This window comes from Balaenoptera physalus, assembly GCF_965194825.1.
Source record: "Balaenoptera physalus genome assembly, chromosome: 7".
Taxonomy (NCBI): Eukaryota; Metazoa; Chordata; class Mammalia; order Artiodactyla; family Balaenopteridae; genus Balaenoptera; species Balaenoptera physalus.
Window position 1 is genome coordinate 12,072,465 of NC_138886.1, and position 15,184 is coordinate 12,087,648.

The following is a 15,184-nucleotide window of genomic DNA, read 5'->3' on the forward strand; positions in this document are numbered from 1 at the left end:
TTTTGGATCTTTTGACTTTTTGACTGTCAGAGCATGAAGAAAAGAAACATGGCCATTGTGATGGTGATATAAAAAGGAATCCGGTGGAAGTCTTCTGTTCACTGCCTGTCCCTTTCATCTCTTTTTAGTAGAATCTGCTGCCTCCAAATGTTGACTGTCTGTAGCAAGCAGATGTCAGTATTTTTATTTTTATTTTTATTTTTTAATAAGAATTAATGGATATAATCTGACTTTGGGAATGAAAGAATTTGTCTAAACATTTTTGCCATTAAATAAAAATGTCTCTGTGGTGATGAGCAGATGTTAATTACAAGCTCTGTTCACTGGACGAAAGTATCAGAAAGTTCAAAAAGAGTTGTTTTGCCTTGTCTTTTCCTATCCAAACTTCCTCTGACTCACTCCCCTCTTCCATTGACCCTCCGCTTCCAAATACTCCTACTTGATACAATGATAGAATAAAACTTTGTTTGCTTTACTCTTAACTTAAAGATTGAAGTCCTAAAAAATAAGCACGGTCCATACCTTTTCTTGGGATTACATTATTTAGCAGTCAGTCAACCTTTGTCATGTCTAACTTTTAAGAGATTCTAATTGTTCATTTACAGTAGTTTGTGCTACCCTGTACGTGAGCTTTACACAGATGCTTGTATTGACCACAGTTAAACATTTTCACATATAAACATGAAAATGAGTGAGTTGTATGCTTTGTGTCATTAAAAAGACATAATTAAGCAAGGCCAGGAACTAGATCACCTATGAAATAAGTACCCATAGTATGTTTGCTTATGTTTATAAATAAAAACATATTAACAGTTCTTTTTGAGGCTTTCCATTTTATGAGTAAAAAGGGGTGATGAAATGAGACCCTGTGTTTTGAATTTGTTGGCAGAGATTAATGTGAAACAATGCAAGTATCTGCTGCAGAGCTCGCCTGGTCAAAAAATAAGTGTGTAGCACTTCAGCCTTTACATGTTGCAGCCAATAAGGAAAGCCCACATAGACATACTGCTGACTGCCATGATTGTACCAGGAAGGAGTGTTGGTTGACTTGCTAAGAGGGTTCTTAAAAGAGAATGGTGAATATGACTTAATTGGATTAGTCAAAGAATTGTTCTCCAAGAAGCATTTGTATGTTGTATGCATTTAAGTAATGCACCAAGTCTTCAAAAGTTTAAAAACCCACTTCCTAGTGGCTTAGAGGAAATAAATTTGGCTATCTAAACGTGGATTTAGTGTCTTGTGACATCTTCTCGAATATGGATATTTGTCACTGATCACACATTTGAGTTCTTAATTTTGCTGCTCTGGGCCATCTAATCTAACTTTGAAATGTTAAGGCAAGTCAAATAGTTGTACTTAGATAGTATTCTTTGCTGCTTTTTGAAAAAAAGCTATGTAAAGCTTGAAGTATATTTCAGTGTTTTTCATATTTGTAGTTTTAATAATTTTGGTTTAGAAAAGAAACAATTAGAAAACTCCAAGGTAACACTGGCAGAATTCTCATCAGTGGGGTAAAGTTTCTATTAATGGTTATCTTGTTGGATGAGTTTATTCAGTTGTAAAAAAAATAAAATTGCCATGCTCAGTGTATTCTTAGTATATCTCAAATTGATGACCTAAGAGAGCCCTAATTTTCCTTAAGAATTGATTAGTGATTAAAATCCCTTCTATAGCGAAAAATTGTTATTGCTAGTGGTCCCAGATTTCCACTCTTTGTCCCCTGCCAAAGGAAAAAGTGCTATGTACCTATTTTGTGCCCTGCGGTGTTATATACATGCTTAATAAGATCCCAGATTGTATGTAGCAGTGGTCATTGATTTGTTTACTGAACGAATGCCTTTGTGCTCCTGTTGTACTTGTGTGCAGAATGGCTCTGTTGACTGTTTACTTAAGTAATCATAGTGCACATAATTTAAAAAGAAAGCAACAAAGCCAAAACCTGAAATCTTCTGGGAGTCTTATTAGTTCACTCAAATGCTGCTCTTCTTTTTATTTTTATTGTTTGGTAATTTGACAGGAACCCCTTGGTCAAACTGTATCTGTCTCTCTTTATCCCATTTTCCCATTAGAAAAGGTTGCGATGAAAGATCCTCCGGACTTATTGGACAGGCAGAAATGCCTGGACGCCTTGGCGTCTCTTCGACATGCCAAATGGTTTCAGGTTGGCTCTTTGTTATTATCTTATTGTTATTGTAGCCTTGTGCAGGGTTCATTTGGAACACCTGCCTCATAATGGTTTCTGTGTAATATATAAAACGGGGGTACTCTCTGCCTCTTAGGGTTATTGTAGGAGTAAATGCTTTAATTTAGGTAAAGTGCCCAGTATAGCTTCTCCTGTAGTCAATGATATTTAATTATCACATAATCCTTTTTGGCTTAGTACTCTGAATTTCAAATGATAGCTTATAAAATCCAAACATGGGGTGAGAAAAGCTAAAAGTTCAAAGAGTTGCCTGCAAATGGGGTTGCCATGAGGCTATAAAAGCGACTTTAATAATATGCTTCCTTTACTTTAAAACCTGCCTTTCTAAACCATAATTTTACTACTCTTAAGAACTTGATTATTTTGTTTACTTGACAACTTATGAATGACTAACTAATTAGTATTCATTTTAAAGAACCTATCCGTGATCAGTGTCCTTAAAATGAAGGGTGGATTTCAACAGGGATATTGGAACCATTTCGTTTGTTTTAGGCAAGGGCAAATGGATTAAAATCATGCGTAATTGTCCTCCGAATTCTGCGTGATTTGTGCAACAGAGTCCCCACATGGGCACCATTAAAAGGATGGGTAAGTACTTAAATATGATTAAAAGCAAATTCTGAAGCTATAGTTAGAGGAAATCCTGTAGAAATTATATGTTACTGTAAAATGACTATATTCTGAGTTAGCTAAAGTGTGCATTATCTATTTTTGTTCTGGAAAAAAATTATGGATCTTTTTATATGAATTCTTTTTTATGAGTATAACTTGTCTCTTCTACTTCATCATATTCATACTATACAGACTGAGCTATTTTTTCTGACAAAAAGTTTCTATACCTGTTAAAAGTGCGTGTCTTCCTGTACTTTACTCTCCACTGATGGTTGATTATTATTCACCTACTGCACAGGAAAGCCTGCTTGACTGGCACATTTCTCTTTCAGTGCTACTTCCATTTAAAGAAAAAATTACCTGGTATACCAGTATAAGGCTCCCTTACCCTCTTTTTCTTTCTCTTTGAGTATAGACACTTAAAAATAAGTTCATATTAGTAATTGAAGTCAGGTGAATAGTACAGTTAACTGTAGTTTATAATGTATATTGCCAAACTTACTTAATTTGGAAATTATTATGCTTGAACCAATTAAGACCCAATAAAGAACATTATAAAACAAGTAAAGCTATAAAAGGGTCATTTTAAATTAATTTAGCAATTATTATTTTGATATTGGCATCGTGAGTTTTTAGTTTATTAAATATGGAGATTTGGTCCTTCTTTAATTCCAGTTGTAATAGTTGGGGCAAGATGTCTGAAGTGAAGTCTTACTGTGGTTTGAGTGCTTCCTAGGTTAAGTGGGAGATGGGTGGGCTGGGTTTGAACACTGATTATTTATTGGCTATTACTAACCTATATGAAGGCTTGTTAAAACTTTGTTAAGTCAATTAGATGACTGCAGTTTCTTAAGTAATCCTTTCAGAGTAACTAAAAATAAAGTTTTGGTGACAAAATGTCTTCTGAATATATAATCTCAAAAATGGTTGATTTAAACACTCTGGCCGGGGTAAAAGTTGATAATCAAGTGGGAAAAGTTAATTGGGCCCTAAATGTTAAATGGACTTTAACCTTTTTGGCCTCCATTGTAGATAGAAATGTCAGCTCACATTTAACTGGAATCCTTTTAACACTTGGTGCATGTACTAATTTGTAATTTAATATCTTCTAGCCACTAGAGCTTATATGTGAAAAGTCTATAGGTACTTGTAATAGACCTTTGGGCGCTGGGGAGGCCTTGAGACGAGTAATGGAGTGTTTGGCATCTGGAATTCTACTTCCTGGTAAGGGTTTCAAACTCTGGAGGCAGAAGAATCAGAAAAATTTCATTTTAGTTTAGTTTTCTATTATGTGCTAAGTTTGTCCTCTGCCCAGGGAAATGATGTATAGGAGTTGTTTTGCTTGGAATTTTAGCAACTAAAATGCTTGAATGTTGGAGAAGTGCCATAAAACTCTCTCTCAATAATTGTAATTTATGTTTCATATGTACTAACATAAAAGGTACTAATAAGATATTGTGTCTGCTATGAATTTGCTTCACCTAGAGCTTTGAATTTGAAAATGTTTATGTTGAGTTAAAATGTATGAAGTTCATTCTGTTTGCAGTCCGGTGATTAATTTGGAAAAATTAAGTTTGGTCTTACTTTCCATATGTAATCCCTTTAAAGATTTGGGATGATTCATCATGCCGTTTCTGAATTCTCAGAGTTAAAACCCAATTTTGACCTTAGATGTACAAGTGACTTCTAGTAAAATAAGGACATTTATATGCTAACATACTGAAAATGAGTGTCCTTTTTACTCCATTTAAATTGAGCAGATTTTTAACCTCGTTCCTTAGTTTTTTTTTTCTTTTTCTTTTTCTCTTCATTCTTTTCTTTCTATTTTGTGTTAGTTTATTGAATTCTAAACTCAGTTCTGAATGATACTTGAGTTTTTCTTTTGCCTTTGCCAAAGGGGGTCCTGGTCTTCATGATCCTTGTGAGAGGGACCCAACAGATGCTCTGAGCTATATGACCATCCAACAAAAAGAAGATATTACCCACAGTGCACAGGTATGAGATGGGCCATATCACTGTGGTCTATTAGAGGGATATCATGTAATTTATTAAACACTTTATTCTTGCCTGCTGTTAGGGACTTTTGTCATCATAATAATAGTATTTGATGAATGTGTTTTTAGCTAGATGTTCTAAGGGCTTTATGAATGGAACATTTGAAATTTGAATAAATACAATCTTTTGTTCTTTAGCACGCACTCAGACTATCAGCCTTTGGCCAGATTTATAAAGTGCTGGAAATGGACCCCCTTCCATCTAGTAAGCCTTTTCAGAAATATTCCTGGTCAGTTACTGATAAAGAAGGTGAGTGTGCAAGTTTTTTATTGGGGTTGGATGTGGGCAGTGATGGAGATGGCCATGGGATGCGTCTCTTGTTAGAGCTGAGAGAACTTAATTTTTAACCCAAGTCATATAAGAACGTTTATTGGTTTTCTTCTGTCCCATTAGTGACATCAGCTTGCTGTCATTTATTCTTATTAGTGACGAACTCATTTGGTTTTGTTGATCAGATTCCATTACTGCATAGACTTAGGGACAACACTTTGAGAACCGCTGGTCTGAGGTGAAGAGAAAAGTCACAAACAAGGAGGAGATGTTGTCACGGTCACTCATCAGTTTGATGATCTTGTCATAATTGGAAGTGTTATGTAACCAAGAAAGAGAAAACAAAAACATAGAGGAGGAGAAAAGTGTATTGGAAAATTCAGGACTGTCTTCCATTTGTACTAGTCTGTGTGAACTCAGATTAGAGTTTCAGCAGGAAGAGCACAGGCATTAGCGTCAGTGCGACCTGGTTCCAGTCATAGCCCCCCTGCTTACTAGCTTTAGCTCTTGAGCCATTAGTTCATCACTTTATGTACTGATATTATTCCAACCTTATTGGCTGTTGTCAGATTAAAATGCTCAATTCAGTGCCTGGAAACAGTAGATACTCAAATGCAAATCCACTTACTCTTCTCATTATGCCACAAAAAACATTCCTCCCTCCCTCCCTTCCTTCCTTCATCTCTATTTATACTAGAAGGTGGGATGTTTAACACCATATTTTCACCTGGGACAACCCACCTACCACAAATGATATTATTCTAATAATTTTTATATGACAAAAATAGTGCAGTGGCCCAATCTATTTATTTAAACACTGGAATTCCAGTGGGTCTAAAGACTTTTCAGGGAGTCCACCAGATCAAAATTATTTCATAATAATACTAAGGCTTTGTTTTTTCACCCTTTCCACTCTGTCTTTAATGAGTGTACAGTTGTCAAGAAGCTGTATATGACCTGTGATGGCATCGTCACTCTGATGGCTAATGAAATTTTTTGTATATTGCATTAAAATTTTTTTGTTTTAATTTCTAATATGCTAAATATTGATAGATATTACCCACAAAACAAAGTTTTTTGGGTGCTCAATAATTTTTTAAGAGGGTAAAGTGGTCCTGAGACTGAGAAGTTTGAGAATCACTGCCTTACACTGTAAACTCCTCAAGGGTAAGGAATCCTCCAGACCTCACCACATAACTGTTACAAAACCAATGCTCAAGAAATGTTGTGGAATGAAAGCTGTTTTCTTCCAGAGGGTGCTCACACAGCAGCAAAGAATTTTTGAAAGAGATTCACATAGCCATGTCTCTGGATTGAATGACTGAATAAATATATAATAAATGATTGAATAAATATATTTCAAATATATGTGTAGATTCTTATGGTTAATAATGAAAAATTTTATTTCAGTCACTGAATTCATAGCAGTTCTTTTGGTTTTGTATTTTTTCTTTCTCTAGATAGTAAAAGTATATCTATTGTTAACGTGACTTAGTTTTTTTTGTTTTTTGTTTTTTTTTTAACATCAACAGTCTTTCTCAAGAGTTTGGGAACTGCTGGTCTGTCAATTTATAGCTTAAAATAGAACCAGACAGTTGGTGTTTCCATTTGAGCCCTGTCAGTTACTAGCTGCATGACTTGGGCAGGTCACCTACCCATTCTGTGCCTTAGCTATAAGATGAGGGAGCCAAGGTCATTGCCTCCAGACACTTGCTGCAGTCTTCCTCATACTTTCATGTTTTTGCCACCTAGCCTCCTGACATTTGCTTTTAAACTTTATTCTTAGAATTCTTGGTGATTTCAATATGCATTTAGATGATTTTTTTTTTTTCTTCAGAATTTTGACTTCTTAATTCCTTGACTTCCTCTCCCACAAATACCTTGTCTTCTACCTTACCTCAGGTGCCCATTCTGTGGACATATCCTAGACCTTGTCTTCAGTAACTGTACCTGTGCCTTCTCCCTAATTCATTCTCAAGAATCCCACTTTGTAAACCACCTCTCATCATCATACTGTTGGGAGCAGTACTCCTGCTCCAGTTCTTGAACCTCACCACTGATTCTGTTAACTTTTCATAGTCCCTCTCCTTCCTCATGTTCTCACTTCTGTCCCTTCTCTGCTTATATTCACGTGGTCCGTCATTAATGATCACGTCCTAGCATATACCTTCACTTTGTTGATCCTCTCCTCCTGGCAACTCTGGTTGAAATCCAACTGTGTGCCTACACCAGGTTGTTGGACATCATTGGAGAAAAAAATACATAGTCATCTTAACTGTTTTCCCTTTAAGTTTCAGACATTAACCTTAAGTAGACTGTTTGTGTTGGCTGGAAATCATCCTGTAAAGTCTAGAGTTCCCCAGTTTTCCTAGACAACTGTTGCAAATCTTGTGTCATTTCACACTTCCCTCCCCAGCCCTCCCTCTCATCTGATGACCTTATTTTCTGGAAGTACTCATGTGCTTTGCTTTCCCTCCCTTGACTGAATAAAGACCAGCCTTTCTACTTGTCCACTATATCACATTCCCTTTTGTCTACAAATGGACATTATTCTAGCAGTTCTTTCTTTTCTCACCAGCATCATTTCCTCCTTTTCTGCTTTTCTGCTGGATCATTCTCATCAGCATAAAAACCTGCTATAATGCCTCGCATTTGAAAGACAAAGCTTAACTCCCCCTTGATTCTGCAGCTTCCTCCAACAGGGTCCCATTTCTCTGCTCCCCTTTATAGCAGTACTTTCAGAAAGAGTGGCCTATTGTTTCTTTCTCCTTTTGCACACTTCCTTTAAAACTTATTCTAGGGGCTTCCCTGGCGGCGCAGTGGTTAAGAATCTGCCTGCCAATGCAGGGGACACGGGTTCGAGCCCTGGTCCGGGAAGATCCCACATGCCGCGGAGCAGCTAAGCCCGTGCGCCACAACTACTAAGCCTGCGCTCTAGAGCCCACGAACCACAACTGTTGAGCCCACATGCTGCAACTACTGAAGCCCTCACTCCTAGATCCCGTGCTCCGCAACAAGAGAAGCCACCACAGTGAGAAGCCCGCGCACTGCAACGGAGAGTGGCCCCCACTCACCGCAACTAGAGAAAGCCCGTGCACGGCAACAAAGACCCAACGCAGCCAAAAATAAATTAATTAATTAATTTAAAAAAAAACTTATTCTAATCAGCCTTTCTTCCTCGTCACTCTACCTAAGTCTCTCCTGTGACCTTCACGTTATTACGTTCAGTGGTTAGCTTTCAGTACTCATCTTAGGCAGCTTTTCAGCAACATTGGACACAGATGAACACTTATTTCTGCTATATTTAGTTATGAGATATAGCACATATATAGAAAAGTATAAAATATGTATCATTTAAAAAGTATTTATTTTGGGCTTCCCTGGTGGCACAGTGGTTAAGAATTCACCTGCCAATGCAGGGGACATTGGTTTGAGCCCTGGTCCGGGAAGATCCCACATGCCACGGAGCAACTAAGCCTGTGCGCCACAACTGCTGAGCCTGTGCTTTACAGCCCGCGAGCCGCAACTACTGAAGCCTGCACGCCTAGAGCCCCTGCTCCACAACAAGAGAAGCCACCGCAATGAGAAGCCCGCGCACCTCAACGAAGAGTAGCCCCTGCTCGCCGCAACTAGAGAAAGCCCCCACGCAGCAACAAAGACCCAACACAGCCAAAAATAAATAAATAAATTTAAAAACAAGTAATGATTTAACAATTCCATATAATCACCATCCTAGTTAAGAAATGGAACATTGTCACCTCAGAAGCCATTTATTTATCCTGTACATCACCTCCCTGCCCCATGAACTACGATTCCTGATTTTTTAAAAATCGTTTCCTTGATTTTCTTTAAAGCTTTTCCACCTTTGTATGCTTTTTTAAACAATTTAATTGGATATTGCCTAGAACTGTATAGAAATGGAATTATACTGAGTTTAATCTTTTGTGACTGACGTCTGTCTGTCCAGCATTGTTTGGGATATATTCATGTTACTGCATATAGCTATAGTGCATTTTTACACCTATATAGTATCCATTATGAATATACTACAACTTATCCTTTGTGCTTTTGAAGGACATTAGGATTCTTTTTATTTTTTGGCAGCCACCCACATTGTTGCTGGGAGCCTTCTTATTCATGCCTCCTGGAGTATAGGTCCAGGAGTTACTTTGGGCCAGTATATGACCTAGGAAGTGGTATATATAGCAATTTATATTCCCACCAGCAGTGTATGAAAGTTCCTGTTGTTCTGTATCCTCAACAACATTTGGTACTGTCAGACACTTTTTCTTTCTTTTTTTAAAAAATAAATTTATGTATTTACTTATTTCTGGCTGTGTTGGGTCTTCGTTGCTGTGCACAGGCTTTCTCTAGTTGCGGCGAGCAGGGGCTACGCTTCGTTGTGGTGCGTGGGCTTCTCTTGTTGCGGAGCATGAGCTCTAGGTGCGCCAGCTTCAGTAGTTGTGGCACGCGTGCTCAGTAGTTGTGGCTCGCGTGCTCAGTAGTTGTGGCTCGCGTGCTCAGTAGTTGTGGCTCGCGTGCTCAGTAGTTGTGTCTCGCAGGCCCTAGAGTGCAGGCTCAGCAGTTGTGGCGCACAGGCTTAGTTGCTCCGCGGCATGTGGGATCTTCCTGGACCAGGGCTCAAACCCGTGTCCCCTGCATTGGCGGGCAGATTCTTAACCACTGCGCCACCAGGGAAGTCCGTAAGACACTTTTTCTGGTGTGAAATACTACTTTTTTTTGACTTCTAGGTCATTACTTTATCTCGGGTCTGCTATCCCACTGCCCTTTCCGCAGCTGTCTTTGTTTTTCCTCATCTTCCTGATTTCTGAATATTAGTATCCCAGGGTACAGGCCTCAGACCATTTCTCTTTATTTACACCCGTTTAGACTCTTTAGGAGATCTTATCTAGTCTCTTGTCTTGAAGTACCTTCTATTCAGTGAAGATTCCCAAATGTATGTCTTCACTCTAGACTCCCAGCCCTTGACCTCAGCCCCAGCTATCCAAGTGCCTCCTCACTGTCTCCACACGGATGTCTAACAGACATCTCAAACTTAAGATGTCCTGTCCTTACTCTACTTCTCATCTGTTCTTTCCATAGTTATCACCATCCCAGTCTTTGGAAACTCTATGCATCTCTGTGCTCAGGCCAAAAACCTTCACCCTTGAATCTTCTCTTTCTTTCATCCATATCCAAACCATCAGCAAATCCTGGCTGTTTTACTTTCAAAGTGTGTCCAGTATTCAGCTATTTGTTTAATTTCTTCACTGCTACCATCCTGGCCTAAACTACTGTTATCTCTTACCCTTGTTATTGCAGTATCTTCCCTATCTGGTCTTCCTTGCCCCTCTTGTCTGTTCTCAACAAAGCAGCAGTCTCTTTTTGTTCCCCTTAACATTTTATCTATAATTACAGATTCATAGGAAGTTGCAAAGATAGTACAGAGAGGTCCCGTGGACCCTTCACCTGGTTTCTCCCAATGGTTACATCTTATGCAACTAGAGGAGAACATGGAAAGCAAGAAATTGATGTTTATACAATGTGTGTATAGGTTTTATGCCGTTTTATCACATGTGTAGGTTTGTGTAACCACCATAGCAATCAAGACACAGAACTATTTCAACACCACAAAGATCTCGTTTATGCTGCCCCTTTATAGTAACACCATTCCTCTTCCCACAGTCATCCCCAAGCCTTGGAAACCACTAACTTTTCTCCATCTCTATAATTTTGTTATTTCAAGGGTTTTATGTCAATGAAGTTATCATTATGTGATCTTTTGAGATCCTCATCCCCCCACTCAGCATAATGCCCTTGTGGCCCATCCAAGTTGTTGGCATGTGTCAATAGTTTTGTTCCTTTTTGCTGTTAAGTAGGATTCCATGGCATGAATGAGTCAGAGTTTGGTTTAACAATACACCTATTGTAGGACATTTTGTTTGTCTCCAGTTTTGGGCTATTACAAATAAAGGTGCTGTGAACAATCTTGTGTAGGTTTTTGTGAGCAATACACAAAAACATAGATTTTTGTGTGTTAGATTAGCCAGCAGTTTTCCTTTGTTGAAATGTTTCATCAAGTTTTGGTTCTAAGGTTATGTGGGTCTTATGAGTTGGGAAGTGTCCATCCTTCTTTTTCTGTTCCTTGGAAGAGTGTGTGTAAGATTGATGCTATTTCTTCCTTAAATGTTTGGAAGAATTTATCAGTGAAGCCATTTGGGCATGAGGTTTTCTTTAAGGGAAGGTTTTAAATTATGGATCTAATTTCCTTAATAGGCATCGAACTATCATCTTCTTATGAGAGTTTTGGTAAATTGTGTTTTCAAGGAATTTGTCCATTTAATCTAAATTTAAAAATAAACTAATTTATAAGATCCTTTTATCTTTTTATTGTCTGCAGTATTGATGTCCTCTCTTATACGTTTTGTACCTCCTTTTTTTCTGATCGCTCTCACTAGAGGTTTATCAATTTTTTTAGTCTTTAAAAAGAAATCAACTTTTTACTTTGTTGATCGTCTCCTGGTATATGCTTGTATTTTATTTCCTTGATTTCTGCTCTTATCCTTTGTTTTTCCTCACTACCTTCTTTGGGTTTAATTTGCTGTTCTTTTTTAAATGTTTTGAAATAGATGAATACATGATTGGCTTTTTTTTAAGCCTCTTATGTTATCATATATACTATTAAGACTAAGTTTTCCTTTATGCCCAGATTTACGTGCTTTATACTCTTTTTACATTAGCATTTTCATTATCAGTTAGTTAAAACTATTTTTTAATTTTCCTGTTATCAGTTCTTTGACATGTAAGCCATTTCGATGTCATTGCTTAATTTCCAGACAAATGAGGATTTTTTAGTTATCTCTTTATTTTTTTATTTTTTTAATTAATTAATTTTTTTTATTTTTGGCTGCGTTGGGTCTTTGTTGCTGCATGCGGGCTTTCTAGTTGTGGTGAGCAGGGACTACCCTTTGTCGCGGTGCACGGACTTCTTATGGCAGTGGCTTCTCGTTGCGGAGCAAGGGCTCTAGGCGCACAGGCTTCAGAAGTTGTGGCACGCAGGCTCAGTAGTTGTGGCTTGTGGGCTCTAGAGCGCAGGCTCAGTAGTTGTGGCTCACAGGCTTAGTTGCTCTGTGGCATGTGGGATCTTCCCGGACCAGGGCTCGAACCCGTGTCCCCTGCATTGGCAGGCGGATTCTTAACCACTGCGCCACCAGGGAAGTCTGTTATCTCCTTATTTTTGAGCTCATTTATTCTACTGTGATCTGAGAACATGCTTTGTGTGATTTTTTTCCTTTGGTAGTTCTTGAAACTTCATTTATGGCTCAGCACATGGTCAGTTTTTATAAATGATTCATACTTTGAAAAGTATGTATATTCTGTAGGTGGTAGAGCTAGAATATTCTTTACATGTCAGGTCACATTTGTTCATTGTGTTGTTCAAATCTTATATACCTGTATACACACACACACAGACACACACACACACACATTTTTTTTTTTTTTCTAACTTGTTCTCTTAATTGCTGAGAGAGGTATGCCAATTCCCCTCTATTGTGGATCGTCTGTTTCCCCTTGCAGGTCTGCCAGTTTTTAATTTCTACAATTTTGGCTCTTTTATAGTTTCAGATTTTCTGCCACAAATTCTTCTTGATTTTTTTTTTCTTTTTGAGCATCATAATCATTCTTTTTAATAAAGTTTGTTTCTGAAAGAATGCTTCATCATCTGGGTCTCTTTGGGATCTGTTTCTGTTTTGTGCTGCTTCTCATGATTTTTGATCACAGTATCTTGTCTTCTCATGTACCTGTGTTTTGTTTTTGTTTTGAGTGATGGAGACTTAAATTTAAAAATTTTGGAGGGAATTAAAGCCTAGAGTAATGATATAGTGCTCCAGGGAGGATTTATATTTGTTTCTGGGAGATGACTAGTGGAATTGGCAATCTGGATCATATTAATGCAATCAGGGATTAAGGTGATTTGAAGGTGGGCTTCAGTCCTTGTGAGATCCAGACTATTTCTACTTCATTTACTTCTAGCATGTGGCATTGCAGAGGCCCAACCCACAGCGTGGGGAATTCACCAGGCCTTCCCCTTTTGGAGGTCCTTAAAGTCCAGTTTTTGACCCCTGAGACCTGGGTGCCTGAGGTGCTCTGTTCAGTTCTTAGTGGCTTTTTCTGGATGTGGAAGATACCCCCAGGGGAAATGTGGCCCCCAGAGCAGGGTTTCCTTTGTCTCTCGGATCTTGGCTCTATAATTCTTTGTTGCCCAGGAACAGACATTTGGTCCACCTTTTCTGGTTGCTCTCATCTATTTCAAGTGACTTACTTTCTCGTACTAGAAGTGGAACTTGTGTATTTTGCAGAAGTTCCTCTGGTGAGTTAGTGGCAGCTAAGGTTGAGAGCTACTGCTCCTGCTCATCTTCTGCTCCTGTCCCGTCCTTGTCACGCCACTCCAACCACTCAGGCCTGTATGCTATGTCTTAGCATGTTCCTGCCTTAAGACCTTTGTACTTGATGTTCTCTCTTCCTGGGGCTCTTTCCCCAAATAGCGGAATAGCTTACTCTTTTACTTTCTTTAGATCTTCATCAGAAAGCTACCTTATCTATAAGTGATACCTTTCTGACGGGCATCACATGTAAAAAAAATAGCAACACATCCTCCTCCTTAAGCTTCTTATTTTTCTCCATTGTGCTCGGGACCATATGACATGTTGGGCTTAGTCTCCACCACCAGATGCAAACTCTTTAAGAACAGGGACGTTGTTTTGTTCTCTGTTATATGTCCAGCACCTAAAATTGTCCTGAACATAGAAAAACTATTAATATTTGTTGCTGGATGAATACGTGAATGAAATTGTAATGAGGATGATGAAAGTACAGGCTTCATAGGGTGCTTGTGAGGCTTAAATAAATTAATCCATATAAGGTATTAAGAACAGTGCCAGGCATATGGTAAACCTTCACCTATTGTTTTAAAAAATTGTTGCCTCCGAAATGGTCACTTCTTGTTTCTAGATACTGTAGATGTTGAAAACAACTTGCTTTTTGTAACACAAGCCCATCCCCCCCAACCCCCCGCTCCGCCCCATTACTATTATGATTAGCTCCAGATTTTGCAGCCCTTATCCAAGGGCAGGGATGGTAGAAGGAAGCTTAATCCATGAAGCTCTATTCACGTAGCTGGAGGATTTAGAGAATAGATCCATATGTCTAAGCCAGCTGGTGAATTCCAGGCAATCAGGGAGCAGCTTTTAATGTAACTTAATGAGTGGGAGAGTGATTGAATAGATGTTGTTCCTTTTTAACTTTATCTCTTAAAGACTGCATTCTGGGAGACTGGCAAACTCACAGTTTTATGTAATGCAAATGAAATACAATACTAAGCAGATATAAGCAGATATTGCCTTCTGTTGAAGAGAGCACATCAAGATTGATTGACCTGAGTGGTAAGTATTGACTCAAGCAAATGCTGAAGTCAGTGTTTACCCCAAGGGACAATAAATCTTGATGATCAGAGAATATGTAGTTAATCTCAGTGTTATAACAAGGTTTCACTAAGAAGTATCTGGAAATCTTATGGCATGAATCTTTTGAGCATAACTTTCCTTTAGGAAAAACCCAGCAACCAACTTTTACGTTGAAAACACAGAGTTCTTTAAAGTGGTACTTGGACAGGTTGATGAGCGTTTCTCTGATTGTTTTTATCTTGGACAGCAAAGCTCCTGCCTTATGTCTTGATGGCATTATTAACTAGCTGCTTTATCTAAGAAATTGATTAATATTAGTTCAGTTAGTTTTTGTTCCATACCCATTATGTTGTTTCTGAGTCTTATGTTAGATAGTTTATAAGATACAGACAAGGAGAAAATATCTTTGACCTTCATAGAACACTAAGGAAACACAAGGTCTCTGTATATGAAATAGGCAATGACACAAGACTACGTATGACACTTTATATTTCTGATACCATAGAAACTCTTCTAAAAAGTTGAGATGAGAGGGAAACTGAAGAAAACTTCATGGGGAAGATGAACTGTAAATAAAATC

General features: G+C 38.2%; 1 protein-coding gene across 5 annotated transcripts in view; it reads left to right on the forward strand.

The window, feature by feature from the left end:
* The window catches only part of STRBP (spermatid perinuclear RNA binding protein), a gene marked incomplete at its 3' end in the record, with an annotated part of 69,327 nt that overhangs the window by 18,562 nt on the left and 35,581 nt on the right, over positions 1 to 15,184 (forward strand). For all 5 annotated transcript variants that reach the window (XR_014265368.1, XM_082467765.1, XM_082467763.1 and 2 more), the window contains 5 exons: positions 2,070 to 2,161; positions 2,696 to 2,791; positions 3,928 to 4,039; positions 4,713 to 4,810; positions 5,008 to 5,119. Coding sequence is in view for 4 of the 5 variants with exons in the window: in XM_082467765.1 (XP_082323891.1) it covers positions 2,070 to 2,161; positions 2,696 to 2,791; positions 3,928 to 4,039; positions 4,713 to 4,810; positions 5,008 to 5,119 (510 nt within the window). The remainder of the gene's footprint in view (positions 1 to 2,069; positions 2,162 to 2,695; positions 2,792 to 3,927; positions 4,040 to 4,712; positions 4,811 to 5,007; positions 5,120 to 15,184) is intronic.